Source organism: Trichomycterus rosablanca, chromosome 7 (assembly GCF_030014385.1).
Source record: "Trichomycterus rosablanca isolate fTriRos1 chromosome 7, fTriRos1.hap1, whole genome shotgun sequence".
NCBI lineage: Eukaryota > Metazoa > Chordata > Actinopteri > Siluriformes > Trichomycteridae > Trichomycterus > Trichomycterus rosablanca.
In genome coordinates, this window is record NC_085994.1 from 9929464 (window position 1) to 9956280 (window position 26817).

Genomic DNA, 26817 nt, shown 5'->3' on the forward strand with positions numbered 1-26817 from the left:
TAGCAGAAGTGTTTAGACTAGGCGTTAAGGTTTGAATTTAAACCGTTTTATCTCTCAGTGATGTGAAAAGTGTTATTCATCACGAACAGAAATGTTCAGAATATAACTATGGGAATTGAGTGTTGTTGGTTCGTTAGTGCTAGTTTATCCTGACGCGTAAGTTAGCATTACTGCTAGTAGACTGTAAGGCGATGGTAATGGCTGGTTAGCGGTAGGTTCAGATGATAGGTGTTCGGTTAGTTGGAGGTGCTGGAGGCTTCTGTACACTTAGAAGATTGTACAGATTTATATAAAATATATCAGCAATGGAGGAGGTTGATAAGATTTTAATCCATTCTCTAAGGCAGACTGGCACGTAAGTGTTGAAGATGTGATTATTACTCATGTGCAGCTTGTTTCAGCTATTAAATTATTTATTCACTGCCCAGTTTAGTTAATGTTTCCTAAATATGTTCAATAATTATTATAACAGTATTTGATGTTGGATATAGGATTTGAAAGTGCTAAACCTCAAGCTCTTTATGTGTCTTGATTTCCAATGTTAGTGCTGCAAAAAAGGATGGGGCAGTTCCTCTATAGTTATCATAATACTTTGTAATTATGTTCCCTAATATGAACCCACCTATCCTAATAAATGCACTATATCCATTGAGCTTTCTTTTATTTTATACTTTCCTTACTTAATATTTCATCCTTGAGTCTATCCAGAGGTGCACACACACACACACACACACACACACACACACATTATTTACACTTTCAACGAGACGTAGGTGTAATGTCTTACTTGCATTTTAGACCAATATCTACCAGTCAGTTTACCAAATCCATTCCACGACAGAGATATTAAAATAACAGAGGTATTGTTTATGTGTAGATAATGTTATGGAAAATCCTCAAATTTTTTGGACTATTTTCTCGTGCAGGTTGTTAGTAAAATTGCAAATCTAGGGCTGTAATGTGCCCGTAAACAACTAAGATATACACCGATCAGCCATACCATTAAAACCACCTCCTTGTTCCTACACACATTGTCCATTTTATTGGCTTCACTTACCATATAGAAGATCTTTGTAGTTCTACAATTACTGACTGTAGTCCATCTGTTTCTCTGCATGCTTTGTTAGCCCCCTTTCATGCTGTTCTTCTCTTCTTCTCCCAGGACCACCACAGAGCAGGTATTATTTAGGTGGTGGGTCATTCTCAGCACTGCAGTGACAATGACATGGTGGTGGTGTGTTAGAGTTTGTTGTGCTGGTATGAGTGGATAAGACTGTCACTGCTGGACTGAGAATAGTCCACCAACCAAAAATATATCCAGCCAACAGTGCCCCATGGACAGCATCCTGTGAACACTGACGAAGGTCTAGAAGATGAGCAAATCAAACAGCAGCAATAGATGAGCGATCGTCTCTGACTTTACTTCCACAAGGTGGACCAACTAGATAGGAGTATCTAATAAAGTGGACAGTGAGTGGACACGATATTTAAAAACTCCAGCAGCGCTGCTGTGTCTGATCCACTCATACCAGCACAACACACACTAACACACCACCACCATGTCAATATCACTGCAGTGCTCAGAATGATCCACCATCTAAATAATACCTGCTCTGTGGGGGTCCTGACCATTGAAGAACATGATGAAAGCCGGCTAAAAAGGTATGTAGAGATATAGATGGACTAGAGTCAGTAATTGTAGAACTACAAAGTGCTTCTATATTGTAAGTGGAGCTGATAAAATGGACAGTGAGTGTAGAAACAAGGAGGTGGTTTTAATGTTATGGCTGATCAGTGTATGTTTCTTTAAACCTATTTTTTGATAATTCCACTTCAGCTTTTCTTTTTTTCTAAATGCGTTGCTGGTATCAAACTGCATGCAAGAATTGGCATATATTCACAAAAATCTATACATTTAATAAGGTAAACATTAAACACGAACCTTTTGTACATTTTAAATTAGATGTCAAGAAAGTTCACAAACCATGGCTCTTTATTTATTTGCATTTTTTCTACTATCATTATTTTTAATTGGGCTTGTAAACATAAGGGTCAGTATTTACTGGCTGACTCGCTGCTTGAAAAACTGATGGTGTTAACAGGATCTATACAACATTGAATCATTAAACCTCCTCCCCTGCTGCTGTTTTACTGCTAATTCAGCTTGTACTCATTACAAATTACGTTAATGTCCTATCAGAGTGATGAAGAAATTCAATGATAAAAGTTAATTGTATGTAACACTGTAACTGTACAGAAGAATCTGACCTTACATTACTACAGATTGCACATTTTAAAGAGTACACCTATACCTAAGGTCACAATTCCTGTGATTTTTTGCCACACAGAAAAAGGTTTAATAAGTGTATATACAAGATATGTATATTTCTATGTAATCACTAAACTGTTTACTAAATTACTAAATTAAACGAAATGTCTTCATTGTCCTGCAGAGACATCGATGAAGATGTGCAGAGTGTCAAGCAATTCACCAGTGAGCTTATAGTAGAGGCAGTGGTACGATGCCTACGTGTAATCGACCCGGCCGTGGGTAGTGGCCTTTCGCCCACGTTGCCGCCTGGCATGTCTGCCCGCTTTCGACTAGGCATGAGCCTGGCACAAGCCTGCCAGGTAAGAGGAGTGTGAGTTGTATGTAATTGTATTTTAAGTCCCAAAGGTCACTGATTACCTTAAAAACGTTATTCAAACTTATTATATTATTTCAACTTTGTTGTGCATACTGGCAGTTGTAGCCTAGTGGTTAAGGTACTGGACTAGTAATCCAAAGGTTGCTGGTTCAAGCCCCACTACTGCCAGGTTGCCTCTGTTGGGCCCTTGAGCAAGGCCCTTAATCCTTAATTGCTTAGACTGTATACTGTCACAGAACTGTAAGTGGCTTTGGATAAAAGTGTCTGCTAAATGCCTAAAATGTAAATGTACTGTGCTTGTTGGAACTGATGCTTTATAGTGTGTAATATACACAATACTGGATTGCTTGAATGCTGTAATTAATAATAAAATGTAAATAACAGGACAGTGGTAGTGCAGTGGGTAGAGCTCCAGGCTAACATTCAAAAGGTTGGGGATTTGAATCCCAGCTCTAACAAGCAGTTGCTGTTGGGTTCTTGAGCAAGTTATTTAACTAGATCCAGAGGCGTTGTTCAATGGCTGACCCTGGGCGCTAACTTAGGGTCAAAGTCCAAACAACTTCATTTCACCGTACTGTACGTGTACATGTATATATGGTAAATAAAGGCATTGAACATAAACACTGTGAGCAGAACATGATTGCGATTTGGATTGTATATTCTGCACAAAGTCAGTAATGAACAGTTTATCACAAGCATGAACTAAATTTGCTAGTAAAACAATTGGGATGCATTTCAATATTTAATAAAGCTTTTCCTGAGAACATTTCTGTGGTTATGATATTATTATGAACAGACATTTACCATCATATCCACATGTGCAAAGTGTAACATGCGTTTAGAGTCCATACTGAGGTAGCTGGCATTGTAGGTGCCATCCAGCAGCTTGTGTCCAGGGAAACTTGGATTTAGTGGATTTCATGCTTTAGATATCCTCCCCTTGTCTACATATTATTATAGTATTTTTTTTTCTTAAATGTGCTCCCCTTGTCTGACCTCACAACACCATGAATTAGCTGCTCTAAATTGTCCCTAGGTGTAAGTATTCAGGGATTATTTTAAAGCAGTTTTTATATTTGAATGCTCATTTGTTATTACTTGTATGTATTTATGTATGTGTAGGACTTGGGTTATAAGGGAGAGATCGGGTACCAGACGTTTCTGTACAGTAATGAGCCAGAGATTCGGTCTTTGCTCATGTTCCTGGTGGAGAAGCTGCCCAGAGAGAGCGCAGAGGCATCAGATCAGCAAGCAGGTAAAACATTAGGAAACAGATGTTCTGGATCACATATTGTTGTTAAATACAAGGAACAATTTAAAGGAACAATAATAATGATGCTATACCACCTCCAATTAGTTTTATGTGTGCTATGATCTATGTTAAATCTTCCTATTTGAAACGGGGCCAAAATCAACTCCATTCATGAGTGTGATAACAGCTTTGGGTCAGAGTTGTTTGATGCTGTTTTTAGTTAAATAATAGACCATTGTTTGAGATGTATGTGTGCAGAGGAAATTCCATTCTACTACACCTTTTTTGTTTGTTTATACTAATTCATGTTGTAAAACGGTCAGTGAAACTTAACATAACTATAACTTCAGAGCTACAAACCCCAGGCGGAGTCATGAGAGAGCTGTTTGATGTTTTCTGATTGTTTTATGCATGCTGTGTGTTCATATGAAGAAGTTTATTATGTCTGGAATGACTAAACGGACACTTCCAGCTAGCTTTTTGCTTCCTTGTTCTATTTCTTTCTTAACTTCTTTCTTCTGTCTCAGGGAAGTCTGCTCTTCTGCAAAAAGCCATTGCAGCCCAGATTAAAGCTCAGCTGACGTTGCCTTGGCTCCCGCCATCCTGCAGACTGCCCCTACACCGCAAAACCCAGGTACAGCACTTAAATTAAGGAGTCATGTGCAATGTATAGTAAACGTTAAGGTTAGCTCGTTTGTTAAGGTACTGGACTATTAATCAGAAGGTTGTTGGTTTTAGCCCCACCACTGCCAGGTTGACACTGTTGGTCATTTAAGCTAGGCTCTTATTTCTCTCGATTGGTCACAATTGTAAGTCGCTTTGGATAAAAGCATCTGCTAAATGGCAGAAATGCTTTTGAAATTTTATTCATTTAAATTTATGATGTTACGCTTTCTATAAGATTTTTTATGTTACAGAAAATTATTAATGTACACCGATCAGCTGTAATATTAAAACCACCTCATTTCTACATTCACTGTCCATTTTATCAGCTCCACTTACCATATAGAAGCACTTTGTAGTTCTACAATTACTGACTGTAGTCCATCTGTTTCTCTACATCCTTTTTAGCCTGCTTTCACCCTGTTCTTCAATGGTCAAGACCCCCACAGGACCACCACAGAGCAGGTATTATTTAGGTGGTGGATCATTCTCAGCACTGCACTGACACTGACATGGTGGTGGTGTGTTAGTGTGTGTTGTGCTGGTATGAGTGGATCAGACACAGCAGTGCTGCTGGAGTTTTAAAATACCGTGTCCACTCACTGTCCACTCTATCAGACACTCCTACCTAGTTGGTTCGTTTTGTAGATGTAAAGTCAGAGACGATTGCTCATCTATTGCTGCTGTTTTTGGTTAGTGGACTACTATTTGGTTAGTGGACAGTGACTGTGAGGTGTTTAAAAACTCCATCAACATTGCTGTGTCATACCAGCACAACACACATTAACACACCACCACCATGTCAGTGTCACTGCAGTGCTGAGAATGATCCACCACCCAAATAATACCGACTCCGTAGTGGCCCTGGGAGAGTCCTGACCATTGAAGAACTGCAAGAAAGGGGGCTAACAAAGCATGCAGAGAAACAGATGGACTACAGTCAGTAATTGTAGAACTACAAAGTGCTTCTATATGGTAAGTGGAGCTGATAGAATGAACAGTAAGTGTAGAAACAAGGAGGTGGTTTTAATGTTATAGCTGATCAGTGTATATAGTGATGTGGTTTCATTTCACCCCTGCGTTTTAAATATGTTGTGCATTAGGTTCTTAGACTGAATTAGTCCGATTTACATACTGCAACCTTTTTGTGATTGTTGGGGGCCTAAAGTATTAGATTTTGCAGCAGCTTGTCTTAAAATTTGCAGCCCTATTTCTTCATGTTTACGTTCATTTGACATTGTAGTGAAATTTATAATGGAGGTTCATAGTAGGCATTTAAAGTCTGTGTGCCTGTTATGCCGTAAGCCATCCATAGCCATGAGCCAGGGGTTGATTGGTTCCAATCTGGAAATATTTCTATCTTTGCTATTAATCTTGCAATGCTCATGTAAATAAGCAGTGGCAATGCAAGTTCATCTGCTCAAGGGCATCAAACAGGAACGCAGTAAAATAGGGTTCAACATCTCTGACATGCTTTTTTTTTCTGCGTTAATTGACTATCAAATTTAGTCCTGAAAATTGCATAAAAAATTAAAGGGTTTGTTTTACCTGGTTTTCACTGTAAATATTGTAGTAAATATTATAGTGGCTTAATTTCTCTGCATTATTCACATATCTGCTGCATTATCTTGAATACATTTGCAAACACACTGTGAAGAAGGGGCTGATTATACAGGTCCTTCTCAAAAAATTAGCATATTGTGATAAAGTTCATTATTTTCCATAATGTAATGATAAAAATTAAACTTTCATATATTTTAGATTCATTGCACACCAACTGAAATATTTCAGGTCTTTTATTGTTTTAATACTGATGATTTTGGCATACAGCTCATGAAAACCCAAAATTCCTATCTAAAAAAATTAGCATATTTCATCCGACCAATAAAAGAAAAGTGTTTTTAATACAAAAAAAGTCAACCTTCAAATAATTATGTTCAGTTATGCACTCAATACTTGGTCGGGAATCCTTTTGCAGAAATGACTGCTTCAATGCGGCGTGGCATGGAGGCAATCAGCCTGTGGCACTGCTGAGGTGTTATGGAGGCCCAGGATGCTTCGATAGCGGCCTTAAGCTCATCCAGAGTGTTGGGTCTTGTGTCTCTCAACTTTCTCTTCACAATATCCCACAGATTCTCTATGGGGTTCAGGTCAGGAGAGTTGGCAGGCCAATTGAGCACAGTAATACCATGGTCAGTAAACCATTCACCAGTGGTTTTGGCACTGTGAGCAGGTGCCAGGTCGTGCTGAAAAATGAAATCTTCATCTCCATAAAGCTTTTCAGCAGATGGAAGCATGAAGTGCTCCAAAATCTCCTGATAGCTAGCTGCATTGACCCTGCCCTTGATAAAACACAGTGGACCAACACCAGCAGCTGACATGGCACCCCAGACCATCACTGACTGTGGGTACTTGACACTGGACTTCAGGCATTTTGGCATTTCCTTCTCCCCAGTCTTCCTCCAGACTCTGGCACCTTGATTTCCGAAAACAGTACTTTGGACCACTGAGCAACAGTCCAGTGCTGCTTCTCTGTAGCCCAGGTCAGGCGCTTCTGCCGCTGTTTCTGGTTCAAAAGTGGCTTGACCTGGGGAATGCGGCACCTGTAGCCCATTTCCTGCACACGCCTGTGCACGGTGGCTCTGGATGTTTCTACTCCAGACTCAGTCCACTGCTTCCGCAGGTCCCCCAAGGTCTGGAATCGGCCCTTCTCCACAATCTTCCTCAGGGTCCGGTCACCTCTTCTCGTTGTGCAGCGTTTTCTGCCACACTTTTTCCTTCCCACAGACTTCCCACTGAGGTGCCTTGATACAGCACTCTGGGAACAGCCTATTCGTTCAGAAATTTCTTTCTGTGTCTTACCCTCTTGCTTTGAGGGTGTCAATGATGGCCTTCTGGACAGCAGTCAGGTCGGCAGTCTTACCCATGATTGCAGTTTTGAGTAATGAACCAGGCTGGGAGTTTTTAAAAGCCTCAGGAATCTTTTGCAGGTGTTTAGAGTTAATTCGTTGATTCAGATGATTAGGTTAATAGCTCGTTTAGAGAACCTTTTCATGATATGCTAATTTTTTTAGATAGGAATTTTGGGTTTTCATGAGCTGTATGCCAAAATCATCAGTATTAAAACAATAAAAGACCTGAAATATTTCAGTTGGTGTGCAATGAATCTAAAATATATGAAAGTTTAATTTTTATCATTACATTATGGAAAATAATGAACTTTATCACAATATGCTAATTTTTTGAGAAGGACCTGTATACGAGGGATCTTTAAAAAGTTTCCTCATTTTTATATTTTGGTTGGAACCGGTGAGGGCGGGAGGAGTAGTAATTGGTCGTGTCCAAGAGACTGAGAGAGAGCCTGTAGTCCAGATTTAATGCAATCTGATTTCCACCTTTTTTGACCGCTCAAAGAAGCTTTAAAGGGAAGAAGATTTTCATGTGATGATGTAAAAGCAGCGGTGCATCAGTGGCTACACGCTCAACCAAAACATTTTTTTGCTGATGGCATTAAAAAGTTGGTATGACGCTGAGAAAAAATGCATTGGAAGGTGACTGTAGAAAAGTGATGTCATTTGTTTTTGAAATTCCTCAATAAATAGAGCAAAAAAAGTGCAGTGTCAGACTTGCCCTCCCTCTGCCATGACTGAATTGTGTATTGCCTTTGTTCCTTTTTACCTATTTGAGTTTAAAAGGGTAACTCAGTTAGTCATGGTGTTTAATCTAATGGATCTTTTTGTTTGGAAATTGTTTTAATTTTGACCTATCACCACTTTATTCTTGTCAGGGTTGCAGTGGATCCAGTTTCCCTGGTATCACTGGGTGCAATGCAGTAACACTCCATACAGGGCACCACTACATCCCCACTTCCTCAGACATAGCCAGGTTTAGAACCCTGCATCCCAGCGGCAGTGGGCTAGCATAATTTAGTGCTGTGCCACCCAAGTGTCCACTTCTTTTTGGAGATAATAGCCTAAATGCATTTTAGTCTATTAGTAGACACACTTTTCTTAAACATAGTGTTTTAAATGTCATTGAAAGCCAAAAAACAAAGGGCTGTATTAATCATGTAGCATTTTGTATATACAGATATAACAGGGATTCTTTCTCATTGATGGATAGTACATGGCCTGTTTACAAACATAAATCCTTAATGCATGCTATTTTAATTGCTGCCTATTCTATCAGTGATTATTTGAATATCCTTTCAACCTTCATCTTGCCCTAGTGTTAGCATTTAATAATGAAAATGTGTTTTTAGAGCCCGGGTCCATGTCACAGTTTTCGTGCCCAGCCGCTGAGTCTCCCATACCCACTGAAAGCTTCTTCCAAGAAACAGTCTAAAGGTATGTTCATCTGTTTTTTTCCCCATTGTTAGTCATATAACCATTATGTGTACACCAAGAAACACAATTATGTTCCTATACTGTCTTTTTCTCAGAGGTGAAAGAGTACTGGAGAGAGTATTTGTTGCCTGTGACATCTCAGCCTTCCCAGAGGTTCTCAGTGCCTGCCTCTCTTTTGGAAAATCATGTCTCAGAAGTCAGCGCAGCACAGGAGTGGGAAACTGAGTGGAACAGCCAAGGCCTTCTTTCTAGACTCTCTCCTGAGGTGGGTCGCACTTCTATTCACAGAGACAGGGATATAAGACAAATGGACATATGTACTCTGACACTCCTTGTAATTTTTGAATTAATGTGTTTCAGCCACAACAATTGCCAACAGGTGTAATAAATCAATTATATAAACGAAATTATATGCTTTATATTTGCACAAAGCAAGGTCTATAAAGACACAAAGTAAAATTGCACAGAGCTTTGACCTCAGCCCTACTAAACAGCTGTGGAATGAATGAACTGGAACATCAGTTTCCAGCCATGCATATGCTCTTTGTACCTAATGAGCAAAAAATCCCACAGACCTACTCCAAAGTCTCGTAAGAAACCTTTGCACAGAGGTCACTCTATTTTAATGTAATTTGCTTTTAAAATAGATGTCCAAGAAGGTCATGGTAAGTTTTTGACCATACAGTGTATCACAAAAGTGAGTACACCCCTCACATTTCTGCAGATATTTAAGTATATCTTTTCATGGGACAACACTGACAAAATGACACTTTGACACAATGAAAAGTAGTCTGTGTGCAGCTTATATAACAGTGTAAATTTATTCTTCCCTCAAAATAACTCAATATACAGCCATTAATGTCTAAACCACCGGCAACAAAAGTGAGTACACCCCTAAGAGATTACACCCCTAAATGTCCAAATTGAGCACTGCTTGTCATTTTCCCTCCAAAATGTCATGTGATTTGTTAGTGTTACTAGGTCTCAGGTGTGCATAGGGAGCAGGTGTGTTCAATTTAGTAGTACAGCTCTCACACTCTCTCATACTGGTCACTGAAAGTTCCAACATGGCACCTCATTGCAAATAACTCTCTGAGGATCTTAAAAGACGAATTGTTGCGCTACATGAAGATGGCCAAGACTACAAGAAGATTGCCAACACCCTGAAACTGAGCTGCAGCACAGTGGCCAAGATCATCCAGCGTTTTAAAAGAGCAGGATCCACTCAGAACAGACCTTGCGTTGGTTGTCCAAAGAAGCTGAGTGCACATGCTCAGCGTCACATCCAACTGCTGTCTTTGAAAGATAGGCGCAGGAGTGCTGTCAGCATTGCTGCAGAGATTGAAAAGGTGGGGGGTCAGCCTGTCAGTGCTCAGACCATACGCCGCACACTACATCAAATTGGTCTGCATGGCTGTCACCCCAGAAGGAAGCCTCTTCTGAAGTCTCTACACAAGAAAGCCCGCAAACAGTTTGCTGAAGACATGTCAACAAAGGACATGGATTACTGGAACCATGTCCTATGGTCTGATGAGACCAAGATTAATTTGTTTGGTTCAGATGGTCTCAAGCATGTGTGGCGGCAATCAGGTGAGGAGTACAAAGATAAGTGTGTCATGCCTACAGTCAAGCATGGTGGTGGGAATGCCATGGTCTGGGGCTGCATGAGTGCAGCAGGTGTTGGGGAGTTACATTTCATTGAGGGACACATGAACTCCAATATGTACTGTGAAATACTGAAGCAGAGCATGATCCCCTCCCTCCGGAAACTGGGTCGCAGGGCAGTGTTCCAGCATGATAATGACCCCAAACACACCTCTAAGACGACCACTGCTTTATTGAAGAGGCTGAGGGTAAAGGTGATGGACTGGCCAAGCATGTCTCCAGACCTAAACCCAATAGAACATCTTTGGGGCATCCTCAAGCGGAAGGTGGAGGAGCACAAAGTCTCGAATATCCGCCAGCTCCGTGATGTCGTCATGGAGGAGTGGAAAAGCATTCCAGTGGCAACCTGTGAAGCTCTGGTAAACTCCATGCCCAGGAGAGTTAAGGCAGTTCTGGGAAATAATGGTGGCCACACAAAATATTGACACTTCAGGAACTTTCAATAAGGGGTGTACTCACTTTTGTTACCAGTGGTTTAGACATTAATGGCTGTATATTGAGTTATTTTGAGGGAAGAATAAATTTACACTGTTATATAAGCTGCACACAGACTACTTTTCATTGTGTCAAAGTGTCATTTTGTCAGTGTTGTCCCATGAAAAGATATACTTAAATATCTGCAGAAATGTGAGGGGTGTACTCACTTCTGTGATACACTGTATATTGTATAACGATTGCATGTCAAAAACAAATGTATTAATTTACTCATAATCTAAGTTGTGCATAGTGCATTACATGGTTTACTGTAGCTTTTTAAAACATGATTTGTTATTACCCAGAATTCATAGTGGATGGGACATGTACACACATTTGTAATTTCCAACATGAGTTGATCACATCACACAAGCTCTATTATCCTCTTGTTTTTCAGTTGTTTTTTTTTACTTTAACGTGTCATTTTTGTTTCCCAATTCACACATTAAACACTACATATGAACAGCTTTAGGGTGAATTGGGATGTCTGTTGCGACACAGGTTTTATTTGTCCAAAATCAGTGCCTTGTCCTCACAGATGCTCTTTCAAATCAATGGGCACAAAAATTTCAACAGAAAATCTTGTGGAAAGCCTTTGTAGAACAGTGAAGGCTCTTACAGTCGTATTCTGTATGGATGCCCATGGTTTTTAATGGGATTTTGAGAAGCTCATATAATTGTGATGGTCAGGTGTTAACAAACTTTCGATTTATGTAAGTATGTTACACAGACGCAAAAAAAAAACTGTTCTCAAAATGTGACTTTAAACCTCAAACTCAACAACATATGCTGTTTATGATGCAGAATTTAGTGTTTAGAACCAAGGTAGGTACCAGAGTTTTGTTTACACACACTGGGTGTGCTCGAAAACCTAGTGAGCTCTCTACATAGACAGCATTTTAAGTCCTCTTACGAGAAGGAGGCTGTTCGAAATCCTAGATGCCTTAATATTTTCACTAGTAAGGCATCTTAAAATTTCAACAGTATTCTGACTCAAGAACGAGTGAGCATCCGATGCTGCCTTAGCGGTGGAGGCAATCCCAGCATTCAGTGCGGCACAACTTTTCTCACAGAAAAATAAAAAACATGGCATACGGTGCGTAGAAACGGAGTTCTTTTCAAATGTAAATAAATTATTTATTTTTAATTTGTATAAAGTTGCACAAGTGTTTTTATTTGCAAATTCGGGCTTGTCAGCGAATTTAACTGTTTTCGGTACACTGAGGGAGATGTTAGCGCGTTGTGCCACCCCATCCCTTTGGTTTAAATGGCATGAGGCTAACTGTGTTAGCTTAGTTAGCGAAAACTGATGGAATCACTGTCTTAGTAGTGCGTTTGAATAACCTGCCCTATAAGTCAATGACTTATTAGAATCCTCTCTACTTAGGCAGCTGCCTATGTAGGCAGTAAGACAGCAAGGCAGCTCACTAGGTTTTCGAACACACCCATTATCTGAATGTGTTCTGTGAGGCCACATGCAGTCATCACTTGTATCCACAACAGCACAAAAACCCACCTGAACTCTTGTTCACTTCTAGGAACAGTGTTAAATTTGTTCCTGTCCTTTCTATTCAGTCACAGCTTGGTGTTAAAGCAGAGTTCAACATGTGAATGAGGAGGTACACAGTGATCTACCCCTCACTGTCTGGGTAGATCACAGAGTCCAGTTCTTTTTTTGGCTACTCTGCTGAACTCTATGCCCTCCTTTCACATCTCATGTTGATATTTATCTTCTTTTCAGCCTGCAAATTAGACAGTCGTCTGCACGGTAGGGGCTGTTCATAGACCCCAAAGTCAACAAGTGCTATTCTTAGCAGTTATTTATAAAATTTTTTACTTTGGTCTGCATGCCATTAGTGTAAGTTGTTGCAGGAGGATAGAAGTGAAAATAGAATGTTCCCAAACTGCTGTGAACTCATTAATGCTTCTGCAAAAGTTTCTCTAAAGAGGGTCTGGGAGGTGATGTTTATTGTCCACCCCTATTTCTAGAAAAGCTGGGACATTTTGTAAATTGATATCAAAACAGGTATCTGTGGTTTGTTCATTCTATTTGACCTTTATTTAACTGATTAAAATACAAATATAAAAATATTTAACTGATTAAAATACAAAGAATCATCTTTAAAAAAGACAAAGTTTTGACTGACCAAGTCAATTGTATTCCGTACAAGTGCTGGACACACGCTCAAAATTGGGACAGAGGCATGTTTACCACAGTTTACAACTTTCCTATAAATTATACTTATCATTTGGGAACTGAGGGTACTAATTGTGACACTTTTGCAAGTGGTGCTTTTGCCCATTCTGCACCATTTATGATGCACTATACATTTTCAAAAGGAGACATCAAGCACACCTATTTTTTGTCTGTGAAGCCACCCTGTGGTTGTGTGTGCAGAATAATTCCTGGCATTGTCTTGCTGAAATAACCAGTGGCTTCCTTTGAAAACATGTCGCTTTGCGTCTTTTTTTAATCACTATATACGTGAACTATATCTTTACACATGTGCAAGTCACCCATGCAGTGAAGCACGGCCATATCATGCGGATACTGGCTTTTACAGCTGTTGCAGCTGTTGCTTTTTTGTTTTACAAGGGAGAATGATTGTTAATCCCAGAAAACAAAACAAAATTAAAAGTTTTATTTGGTCCATCGGAGATGTCAGCAGCATTTCTGATTAGAATTGATTTATGGCGCTCTCTGTGCATAATAGTGTTTTAGGTTGCATTTTTTGTTTCAGTGGTAGACTGTGTTAAATGACGATGGTTTTCTTAAGTTTTCCAATGCCCATGTGGCTATAAATATCCAGACTTGCCCTACATAGACTTCTCCAGATTCCATAAATATTTTCACAATATTATGTACAACAGATGGAGAAATCTTGGTTTGTGAAATGTAATTTTTTTAATCTATTTGGCATTTCTCTCATTAACTTTGGCATTAAGTAATAAGACACGAGTCATTGAGCCCTTGGTGGATCCACCGTTTATACCCCATCATGTTACAGACTTTTCTGCTGTATTATTGTGGAAAACGGTGTAATTTAAATACTATGTAAAGTTTTTTCACCCTTTTGTCTTATCCCAATTTTTGGTGTGTAGGCATCAAATAAAAAAAAATGGAGTTGTTTAGCCAAAATATTGAAATTCATTTATTTGTATTACCAAATCGCAGATCGCAAATGTCCCAACTTTTCTAAAAATGAGGTTTTTTAATGAAATACACATGAAGGACAAATAAAGAATTAAAAAATACTATTCTTTTTATTTGCTGCAGGATTACCGGTTGAGGAAACGTGCACGGCTGCAGAAACGTATCGAGGAGCAACTGAGGGCGGCTGCTCAGCCTCGGCACGACTTGCATGGTACCACTCGTTCAGCGTCTGACCTTTCTGAGCTGCTGAATTCCTTCGGCGGGAGCACTACAGCGGGAGATATTCTGACCAAAGGCACACGCTTTACCCACTCTGAGAAGTTCACCTTTACACAGGTAGGTCAGCTTGTAAAAAGGTCGGGCCAAGTAAAAATGATGTGTCATTTTAGTCACAAAATTAAGATTAATGGTGAGTAGGTTCACATTTAGGCTAATTCATACTTCTGCAACATATGCATTTGTAGGATTCAGGTAAAGGTTGTATGGAAAAAATTAAAGCTGATTAAAAGGCTGTACATGCAATTATGACATTTGTGCATGACACCTGCTCATGTCTGCAGATATACAAACACTAAATTATGTATTAGCAATTACCCCGAAAAAAATCCAGTGTGTACCAATGAAGGATATGTGAAGATCTGTGTTCCTGTGCTTAAATTGAGGTTCAAAAGTATATGACTAAACAAGTTTGGTGTAAAGCAGGCATGTCCAAAGTCCAGCCCGTGGGCCAATTACAGCCCGAGGTCAGATTTTATATGGCCCACGTCTTCTGTCTTAAATTGCGTTACTTGTGGCCCTCCAGCACAGTCAAACAGAAAAGAAATAATTTATACTAATTAAAGATGCAATTCCCCTTTTTACCAGATGGTGGCAGCAACACTAAGTACCCATTCAGGAGAAGTGGCAAAAATGTGAATGAGACTCATATATGACAAGATAAAAGTGACACAGGTTGTAGAAACAACGATTCACGGGAACAAAATTTAACATGACGAATTGTACTAAAACGAAGACTAAGAATTTAAGTGGTGGAGAGAACTTATGACCAGTAATAACGTAGAGAAACTCAGAGTTCCTGTGTCGTTCTTTTAGTACATAAAGCCACGTTAAGATTTATTTTTGTGAAAGCGCCCCGTCTTTTATTTTAGAGTTTCTGAAAGTTGTTTGTTGTTCTGAAGCTTGTTCTGTATGTTCTCATTTGTTCATCTGAATGCTTACATTTGGTTGTTGTTCACTGTGTGAACATGAAATTATTAAATAACAGCATATTTATATGCATATTTTATTGTTTAAAATAATGTCATCAGGGACTGTTGGCCCCGGGGCACTTTCACATTATCAAATCTGGCCCTCCTAGAAAAAAGTTTGGACACCACTGGTGTAAGGTATCTTCTCACAAAGGATGACCTTGTCAATGCAGTTTTAACCAAATGTGGGCGAATTTGAATAGAGACATTAAAACACTTGAGGAAAAAATCCATCTTAAAAGCGTGCAGGCTATTATATCTGGGGTACTGTCTGTGCAGAGATTGATCAGATGGTACATGGCCAGTCATCCTGTTTTTCAACACTGTTCTGATTCGTCAGAGCTGGCGTTATTTTCTCTGGCATCTGTTACTTTTAGTCATGAGAGTGATTTTTTTTTTCTGGCAAGTCAGAATTGTAGAAGAAAACTGATTTTGATGTACAGAATAAAATAGAATAAAATTAACTTTTTGTCATTGTATATACTACAACAAAATACTGTATGGTACTTCTCAACATGAATCATATATAAGGAGAACAACACAGACAGACAGACAGACTCAACACATGTATAAGTGTAGTACAGTGTCTGCTGAGCCTTTAACTGATACAGTGTATCACAAAAGTGAGTACACCCCTCACATTTCTGCAAATATTTCATTATATCTTTTCATGGGACAACACTATAGACATGAAACTTGGATATAATTTAGAGTAGTCAGTGTACAACTTGTATAGCAGTGTAGATTTACTGTCTTCTGAAAATAACTCAACACACAGCCATTAATGTCTAAATGGCTGGCAACATAAGTGAGTACACCCCACAGTGAACATGTCCAAATTGTGCCCAAAGTGTCAATATTTTGTGTGACCACCATTATTATCCAGCACTGCCTTAACCCTCCTGGGCATGGAATTCACCAGAGCTGCACAGGTTGCTACTGGAATCCTCTTCCACTCCTCCATGATGACATCACGGAGCTGGTGGATGTTAGACACCTTGAACTCCTCCACCTTCCACTTGAGGATGCGCCACAGGTGCTCAATTGGGTTTAGTCCATCACCTTTACCTTCAGCTTCCTCAGCAAGGCAGTTGTCATCTTGGAGGTTGTGTTTGGGGTCGTTATCCTGTTGGAAAACTGCCATGAGGCCCAGTTTTCGAAGGGAGGGGATCATGCTCTGTTTCAGAATGTCACAGTACATGTTGGAATTCATGTTTCCCTCAATGAACTGCAGCTCCCCAGTGCCAGCAACACTCATGCAGCCCAAGACCATGATGCTACCACCACCATGCTTGACTGTAGGCAAGATACAGTTGTCTTGGTACTTCTCACCAGGGCGCCGCCACACATGCTGGACACCATCTGAGCCAAACAAGTTTATCTTGGTCTCGTCAGACCACAGGGCATTGCAGTAATCCATGTTCTTGGACTGCTTGTCTTCAGCAAACTGTTTGCGGGCTTTCTTGTGCGTCAGCTTCCTTCTGGGATGACGACCATGCAGACCGAGTTGATGCAGTGTGCGGCGTATGGTCTGAGCACTGACAGGCTGACCTCCCACGTCTTCAACCTCTGCAGCAATGCTGGCAGCACTCATGTGTCTATTTTTTAAAGCCAACCTCTGGATATGACGCCGAACACGTGGACTCAACTTCTTTGGTCGACCCTGGCGAAGCCTGTTCCGAGTGGAACCTGTCCTGGAAAACCGCTGTATGACCTTGGCCACCATGCTGTAGCTCAGTTTCAGGGTGTTAGCAATCTTCTTATAGCCCAGGCCATCTTTGTGGAGAGCAACAATTCTATTTCTCACATCCTCAGAGAGTTCTTTGCCATGAGGTGCCATGTTGAATATCCAGTGGCCAGTATGAGAGAATTGTACCCAAAACACCAAATTTAACAGCCCTGCTCCCCATTTACACCTGGGACCTTGACACATGACACCAGGGAGGGACAACGACACATTTGGGCACAATTTGGACATGTTCACTGTGGGGTGTACTCACTTATGTTGCCAGCTATTTAGACATTAATGGCTGTGTGTTGAGTTATTTTCAGAAGACAGTAAATCTACACTGCTATACAAGCTGTACACTGACTACTCTAAGTTATATCCAAGTTTCTTGTCTATAGTGTTGTCCCATGAAAAGATGTAATGAAATATTTGCAGAAATGTGAGGGGTGTACTCACTTTTGTGATACACTGTACCTGGAATTAGCTGTTGTTAATAAATGCCTCACACGCTTTGTGCTTGCAGGAGCCTGAGAAAGCAGCCCAGCAGATGGCAGCAGCAGCAAGTGCACTTCCCAGCTCTCACCGGTCAGAGGAGGATCTAAAGGCCCAACAGGAGGCAGAACTCTCCGACCTGCAGCAGCAGCTACAGCAGCTCTCCGTCCAAATTGATGAAGTGGGTGGAGACTTCAGGCAACTCACAGTGTCTATTAACCAGGTAATGACTACTAAATATGACTAAATAAACCAAATAAACAGTGAACCAGTCCATGGATTACATCTGTCCTGTTTGAGTAGGCCAACTGTAAGACCAGCAACAAGTCTTTATTTAGTCCAAATTGCTGATTAATTGCAAAGGCTTTAGTATTTTTCAGCTTTTCTAATATGATAAGCATGTCCACTCTTTGTCATTAAAATAATCTTGACTAGAATTGGCTAGGAGTTCAGACTCCTGGAATTAAGTCTTCTTTAATTAAATGATGTAGCAAGTGAACAAAGAAAATGAATTATATAGAGTAGCAGGATATTTTGTTATTACTGTCATGACAATTATTTGATCTCTAAGTAATACTCCTAATCTTAAAACCTACTGCTTAAAATATTTAAAGTTGGGTTACAACATGATTAAACCATTGGGAATCAGTGGTCACCTGTAATTTGCTTAAGCTATCATGTGCTTATAAACAAAACCCAGAGATGTGCTTAAGGTGTGTTGCAACCACGTTGACAACTAAGGAGCTCTCCCAAAAGCGAAAAAAGAAATAATTAATTACACCAAAAGGGCAGTGGGTATAAGATGATTTCCAAGACCTTGACCATTGGTAGAGACACCATTGGAAGTACTGTCTGGAAGTTAAAACTTATGGTGCAGCAGCACACCTGCCTGGTTGTGTGAAAGAGCCTGAAGCTTTGTCCAGAGGACTTAGCAGTGTTATCAGAACAATGAAGAAGGCTAGGACAAATGTACCAAGGACTTCATGGTCAGACTCCATGGTGCACAACACTCTTGGCCTAGAAGCTTATGAAGGGTCAACTGGAGGTCGCCAGAAGGGAATAAGCCCAAGAGGCAAGGCTTTATGACCAGAAGAATACTGTTCCCATTGTGAAACATGAGGGTAGGTCAGTGATGTTGGAAGTGTGATCATCTGTTTAAGAAGTATTTGAGTCCCATGACCACTTTAGTTGATCACAAGTGGATGAAGTTATCCAGTGTTTGAGCTACAGTTATTTTAAGATTTAAAAAATCATATGGGGCACTCTGCAAGTCTAAATCCACACATTACAACTAAACAAGTCCAGCTTTACTGTATATAAGAATTCAAACATCAAGTGTAAGTCAGTAAAATATGCAGTCATTTACCCAAAATACTGTTTTCATCAACCGATACATCTTGATCCGGGTCGTGGTGGGTCCGGCTCCACCAGGAAATATTTTGGTCAACCCCCTCTCAGACAGACAATCATGTCTGAGTCGGTAGCCAGCTACCCGGTAGCATTGCTAAACCTGGAGCTCGGCTGTGGTGGGATAGCCTAATGGACATCTGTGCCACACAAGCACCGATATTACATTTGACCTGTTAACCTTATTACATTTAACCTGTTGTATACTGTTAGTCTAATGATAGAACTGATGTTTAGTACCAGATGAGACCATGTTCGGAGCTTTCTTTAAAGTTGAATTACAAAAATTCAGTCACTGATTGACGCATGATGACACATTTAATGAACAACTCAGCCTTACTTTTTTAAAACCATTTTCATTGATTACTTTGCATTAGAAAAAGCAGTGGGCATTAAAACTGTGCCAACTCTGGTATGTACACAAGATCCGCTGTGGCAACCCCTAAATACAGGAACAGCCTGAAGGGGGGAGGGGAGACTTGTGTTACATCTTTTACACCTTGCTATTTTAAAGCCATTGTATGTATGTGTGTTTGTGTTTTCTCCACCCTAACCATTTTTTGGTTTGGTAGGTATCAGATGAGCTAAAACAGAGAGAGCTAAGCAATTTGGAGAATGAGGGCACTGTCAAGATGAAGAAACAGACCATCGACCTCCTGCCGGATGCTGAGAACAACTTGATCAAACTACAGGTGTGGAAACCGCTCTTGTAGACAACAGTCTTAAGCCTAACGGATAAACAAGTGAAACCATTTTCACTGTGCACGTTTTAGAGTCTGGTGGAGTCAAGTGCCAAGCGGGTTGTTCATCTGGCCTCACAGTGGGAGAAGCACAGAGCGCCACTTATTGAGGAACACCGCCGACTCAAAGAGCTCTGCAGTAATCGGGAGGTATGGTGATTGTGTATATTTTTTCATGGTGTCTTAGTATGTATTGCAGGAACATTTTACATTAAATGCTTAAAAATATGTGAACAGTCATTCTAATTACAAATAGGTGACTGTGGAAATAGCTTAACCATATTGGCGTATTGTCTTTAACGACAAATAAGATAAATATTTCTTTCTAAATTTTCTACTTGTTAGAGCTACCAAATGTAACTAATAAGTAACATCAGGAGCAACAGTGGCATACCACTAATGGGCTAAGGAGACTTAATCTCTCAAACTAAAGCACATGTCATGTTGCTAGTATGTCACAACACTCACTCTCAGACTCTAGTCGGCCTCTGGAAGCAACATCAGCATAACAACTGTTCTCGAAGAGCTTTATTGATTGTCTTTTTATTGTTAAGCAGCTTCACATATGCTTAGGATCATCATGTATAATGACCAGTTTGAACTGAATTAATGAAAAGTACACCACTATAGAATTTTGGTGCAGTGGAAACCCATTTTTTCTTGGGGGATGCAAATCCTGCTGAGTAAATTGGTTTGAAGAAACTCGCATCATAATGAAAAGGAGTGCTTTGTGGCAACAGATTCAGAAAGGACTTTCTTTTCTTTAAGCATGACTATGCAATCAGTGTATGATCATTTAGAATTGATTTTAAGGTTTGATTAGTGGTGTGGGAAAGAAATTGACAGTGCAGAGCCCTGACTTAGATAAACTACATGGTCAGGTTTGAGCCAGATCCATCTTTCAAGTCAGGGCTTAAACCTCAGTGATAGTCTTGTAGCTGTATAATCACAGTCATATTCAGACTAATGGGAAGTGTTTTCTTTAGATTAGAGGTTGTTAGAACAGCAAAATGGGACCAGCTTAGTATGTAACGCTGATGGTTTTGGATATGATGTTTGTGTGCCCACAAACTTTTGCAGCTTCTTCCCCCGGGCCATCGGGCTGCTGAACAGTAATGAACACTGATCACCAATACAGTGATCTCTATAGACAATTCACACTATACGCACCCCATACAAATTATTCTGCACTTTACCCACTTAAACTAAATCCACCACACCTGCATGTGTATAATATATAAGGTACTGTATATCTTGTACAATAATTTTACATCTATATTCTACATTTGATATTCCCCATTCCCTTTTCCTAATCATGGACTTCTGGATTGTAGTACTTCATACTACAATTTTTGTACACCTGTACATTATATTATGTTATTACAATGTATTGTATCAATGTGTATTACAACTGTGAGGGACTATGCACCAAAGATTTTTTTTTAGACATGTGCATACTTAAACTTTTTGACCTGTAGTTCTATTGGTCAAAATGACCCACCAATATGATTATCAGCAGATACGATTCTCTCAATCTTATTTTAACCCATTTGACTTTTCCTAGAGTGACCACAGAGAATCACAATGTTTGTAATGAATGACATTTTTTCTCTATGCAAAATAGGTTTGGGTTTTAAAATTTATATAAGCTGCCCTATTGTAGGGTTTAGTGAAGACAGGTTGTTATTTGACTTTTAGGACAAGGGAAGTTTACAGAATGTTAAGACTTTCTGTTAAGATGACTTGTGGCTATTTTTTGCGATGTTTTTTAGATGGAGTCCTCCAGAAAGTTATCAGAAATTAAGAACCTCCATGATAAAATCCGTCAGTCCGCTGAAGAGGCCAAAAGAAAGGAGAGCTTGTATAAGCAGTTGGTAAGTGAGAGATAATGAAGTGCTGTACCTCCGCCTTTCATGCCATCAAAATATCATTGTGAAACACTGTGTGTTGCCGACTCCCCTGAGTAGCTCAGTTGTAAGACTAATAGATACGTTTCTGTTTCTGTCCTCGGATGCAGATTGGCGAGTACGAGACGCTGCCTAAGGATGTAGCTCGCTCAGCCTACACCATGAGGATCCTGGAGATAGTAAGCAACATTAAGAAGCAGAAGGAGGAAATCACAAAGGTCTGTTTATTTGTAAACTGATTTTATATATGTAATATTTCAGTATATTTTAGCTATATGTCTTTATTTTATTGCTTTGATTTATTTATTTTGGCTCTTTATTTTATGACAGATTTTGTCAGATACCAAGGGGTTACAGAAAGAGATTAATGGATTAACAGGAAAGCTTGACAGAACGTTTGCTGTAACGGATGAACTGGTTTTTAAAGTAGGTTGTCACTATTTAATAAACATGGAAGCAAATGTTCTAGTAATGTAATGTTGATTTACTTAATGTGTACTCGTGTGTTTGCTCATAAATACTTCACAGGATGCAAAAAAAGACGAGTCAGTTCGTAAATCTTACAAGTACCTGGCTGCCTTACACGAGGTAAGTGCTTACAAAGACCAATTCACACTCAAGTCCTGTGTAAATACCATATTACCCTAACCAGTGATGCCCAGGCTTAGCACCGTAATTAATGTGGTTGCACTCCTGCACACACATTACATAATGTATAACAATGCACACATACAGTCGATTGGATAAATAAACACCTTAAACTCTACAGTACTGTCATTCAAGCACATATTTTGTTTATGCCACTTAAATTACTGTGCTCATAATAAACCAAATTGTTTGATAGTAAATATTTTCATTTAATTCAATTCACTTTGAATAACTGGATTATTCTTTGCTTCTATTAGAACTGCACCCAACTCATTCAGACCATTGAGGACACGGGCACCATCATGAGAGAGATCAGGGACCTGGAGGAACAGGTGTGAAACTAACACAGCATTTGCATTAAATGTACATTCATGTCCAGATCTTTCAGTGTGTTTACATTCACTGTCAAATTTTTTATCCTGTTAACGTACAAAAGAACCAGAAAGCTGGAAGAAACTGTCCATATTAACTTTAAATCCATGCAAATAAAGTGTATACATTAATGAATAAGTATAAAACTAGAAGCAACTTTACCAGTTAAGCAAATGAATGGGCACAAAGGTCAAGTATTTAAAAAGAAATCTAATGATTGACTGACCTCTGTAGCTTTCTATTAAGTTGTCCTTTACACAACAGTTTAAGTCCAGGGTACCTTGGTAATTCAACTGTTGATGAAGTTAACATACTGATAAGATTAGATGAGATTCTACATGTAAACATTATGTACGTGAGTAGTTTTCGTATGCCATGGGCTCTTGATCTGGCCACCTTTGTATTTATTTGATACCAGTTATCTTTCAGTAAATATTTCCAAAACACCATTTTCAAAAAACTATGGCCTTCTATTTCCATGACCCCTTCTTTTTCACCCTTATTTCCTCAGACTGAAACTGAGAATGGTAAAAAGATGGTGAGTAACCTGGAGAAGATTCTGGAGGACTATAAGTCTATTCGGGAAGAAAACGCTGCCCTGGCTGCTAAGATCCGAGAAGGTTAGGCTGAAGCCGGAGGCTGTTGCTGGTACTACAGACACTATGATCGCCTGCATTGATAAAACTAGTGTCACTCCATCTCCAAGCTGATGAGCCTCCTTGGATCTCTGTATTAATTCCATGCATCTACTACACCGCTTTTGCTGGAGATGTGGACACAAGACTCTTTTGTATCAAAATGACACAACATTAGTTTGTGAAAATGTTAGCTTATCATTAGCATCGTTTGAATGTGTTCTGATGGCTTTTCCATTTGGCCTTAACTATAGCAGGTTTTGCAATACACAGTGACAGCTCTATCTTGTAGCTAAAAAGTGTCCGTTAACTGTGACCACTGGTTTTCTATCGTATTTTCATAGGAGTTTGAAAGTTTAAGCAGGACACTGGTTAAACTTTTGCAATTATGGATTTATTTGTCAGATTTTATTTGAGAACACTTGAGGATCTTGCACATGATTTTGAGCTACAATGTGAATTTGAAAGCAAATTGTTTGGTTCTTTTTGATGGTTGTATTGATAAACAGTTAAATGCAAAAAAAGTAGTGTTTCTTACATCTTAGACAAGTATAAAAATGAAAGCATAATATATATTTCCAATAATTCCTATAAAGTATTAATTGTAGATGGAGCCTGTTTGATTTTATAGCTACCCAACAATTGTTGCCATTCTTTTTTAATCACAACATGTCTTATGTCTATTTGACAAGTTTCATGTGCCAGAAATACGCTGCACTACCTGTGGCCACTCCAAGAATGAATGATTCAGCTATTTAAAAAATAAAAAAAGAACTCACCAACTTTTCCAACATCTAATGTACAAAACGGTGGCAGTGCTTGTTTTCTGAAACGAATGACTTAAAAATACAGCTTCTTTTATACCATGCTGAAATACATGTCTCGTTTGTTTAATTGTAACACAGTTGTCAGAATGTTGATGAAATGTTTTTCCATTTTTGTGTACTTTTACATACTGATATAATAATATATGCATTAATGCATAATGTGTGTAATGTGTGTAATTTCAACTGATCTACAATGTGTGCATATTGCTACATTTGGCCCTAACAACAATCTTCTTCTTCCTCGGCCTTTGTCCCGTTCGATCGCGGGGTCGGCTCTCGGCGGATCATGATCCGCATTGATTTGGCACAATTTTTACACCGGTTGCCCTTCCTGTCACAACCCTCCCTATTTTATCCAGGCTTGGGACCGGTACTACAATGCACTGGTTTGTGCATCTAGTGGCTAGGTATCTATAGGACAATTCAGTGTTTCCAATTAGCCTGGTGGCATGTTTGTGGACTGTGGGAGGAAACCCACGTGGACACGGGGAGAACATGCAAACTCCGCACAGAAATGACCCGGACTGCCCCACCTGGGGATCGAACCCAGGACCTTCTTGCTGTGAGGCGACAGTGCTACCCACTAAGCCACCGTGCTGCCCTTGGCCCTAACAACAATGCAATTACATAAAATAATTAAGAAATAAAGAGAGTTTACAGATACTGACAAATCAAAAGCTTTCAATCAGTTTTGACTAAAGTACACATTCCAGACTTGAATTTAATGGTATTGCATACATTTGCATGCATTTCACTTTCACCGTGTTAAAAATGCAACACTTCTTTACACTGCTTACCTCATTATATGGCACAATGATGTTTGGGACATAGCAATAATAGATACATTACAGCAGTCATGTTTATAGTATTTGCCATAACATTAAGAACACCTTGCTTCTACAATCACTGTCCATTTTATCAGCTTCACTTACCATATACAAGCACTTTGTAGTTCTACAATTACTGACTGTAGTCCATCTGTTTCTCTGCATGTTTTTTTAGCCCCCTTTTATGCTGTTCTTTAATAGTCAGGACTCTCACAGGACCACCACAGAGCAGGTATTATTTAGATGGTGGATCATTCTCAGCACTGCAGTGACACTGACATGGTGGTTGTGTGTTAGTGTGTGTTGTGCTGGTAGGAGTTGATCAGACACAGCAATGCTGATAGAGTTTTTAAATATCATGTCCACTCACTGTCCACTCTATTAGACACTCCTACCTAGTTGGTCCACCTTGTAGATGTAAAGTCAGAGACGATCGCTCATCTATTGCTGCAGTTTGAGTCATCAGTGGTTACAGGACACTGCTTACAGGGTGCTGTTGGCTGGATATTTTTGGTTGGTGGACTATTCTCAGTCCAGCAGAGACAGTGAGGTGTTTTAAAAACTCCATCAGCATTGCTGTGTCTTATCCACGCATACCAGCACAACACACACTAACACACCACTACCATGTCAGTGTCACTGCAGTGCTGAGAATGATCCACCACCTAAATGATACCTGCTCTGTGGTGGTCCTGTGGGGGTCCTGACCATTGAAGAACAGCATGAAACAAGTTAAAAGGTATGTAGAGAAATGGACTACAGTCAGTAATTGTAGAACTACAAAGTGCTTCTATATGGTAAGTGGAGCTGATAAAATGGACAATGTGTGTAGAAACAAAGAGGGGGTTTTAATGTTATGACTGATCGGTGTAAAATAATAACAAACCAATCAGATTTGATTAAAGTATACATTCCAGACTTGAATTTAATGGTATTACATACATTTGCATGCATTTCACTTTCACCATGTTAAAAATACAACACTTCTTTACACTGCTTCCCTCATTATAGGGCACCATAATGTTTGGGACATAGCAATAATAGGTACATTACAGCAGTTTTGTTCATTAAAGCAGTCATATTAATACTACTTATAAACATGAGTAATAAACAAATCCATTGCATGCAATGACTACTCGAAGTCTGTTATTCAAAGCTACCACTAGGTGCTGACTTTAATGCGGTCATTTTCAGCTACTGCTTGTTTGGGGCCTTGTTTCCTTAAGATTTCTCTTCAGCCAATAGAATGCATGGGGATCAATGGGATTTCAATCAGTTTACTGGCCATTCAAGAACTTTTTTTATTTTTTACTTTGTAAAACATCTGTGCTGCCATAGCAGTATGTTTGTTTCATTATCTTGCTGTAGGATGAAGCAGAGCCCAGAAAGTGGATGATCCTTTAAAACTCAGAATTCATTGTGCTACTACCTTTAGCAGTGCTCTAGGAACCGTGGCTGCCATACATGCCCAAGCCATTTCACCCCACCACTATGTTCCGCAGATGAGGTGGTAAGATTTGGACATCATGGGCAGTGCTTTTTTTGTCTCAACACTTTACCCTTGCCATCACTCATATCCAGGTTAATCTTGGTCTCTTTTAAGTACTATTTTGCACACTGTAATGTGGCCATTCCATTTTTGTGGCTCACTAGTGGTTTGCATCTCGCAATGTAGCCTCTGTATTTAAGTGTTCTGCGGTCTCTGACAATTACACTCCTGAAATGGCTCCTGAAGGCCGTTTCTGGTCTGCCAGACAGACAATTGAGGATTTTTCTTTATCATA

The 26817-nt window shown here is 39.6% G+C and overlaps 1 protein-coding gene across 1 annotated transcript; it reads left to right on the plus strand.

The window, feature by feature from the left end:
• Positions 1–16: 16 nt before the first annotated feature.
• ccdc22 (coiled-coil domain containing 22) lies at positions 17–24245 on the plus strand. Its single transcript, XM_062998343.1, has 16 exons — positions 17–355; positions 2454–2631; positions 3771–3903; positions 4428–4534; positions 8825–8909; positions 9005–9174; positions 14326–14538; positions 17702–17893; positions 19650–19769; positions 19851–19967; positions 21590–21691; positions 21835–21942; positions 22055–22150; positions 22253–22312; positions 22630–22704; positions 23256–24245. The coding sequence occupies exons 1-16, from the start codon at positions 306–308 to the stop codon at positions 23367–23369; spliced, it is 1920 nt and encodes a 639-aa protein (XP_062854413.1). The 5' UTR covers positions 17–305; the 3' UTR covers positions 23370–24245.
• The last annotated feature ends 2572 nt before the right edge of the window (positions 24246–26817 follow it).

What these genes read in the sequence shown, in the direction of transcription:
- ccdc22 (XM_062998343.1), top strand. Translation starts at nt 306, where the DNA reads ATGGAGGAGGTTGATAAGATTTTAATCCATTCTCTAAGGCAGACTGGC. An exon ending in CCCTACACCGCAAAACCCAG is followed by an intron (nt 4,535 to 8,824) that starts GTACAGCACTTA and finishes ATGTGTTTTTAG; the next exon opens with AGCCCGGGTCCATGTCACAG. An exon ending in TCAGGGACCTGGAGGAACAG is followed by an intron (nt 22,705 to 23,255) that starts GTGTGAAACTAA and finishes TTATTTCCTCAG; the next exon opens with ACTGAAACTGAGAATGGTAA.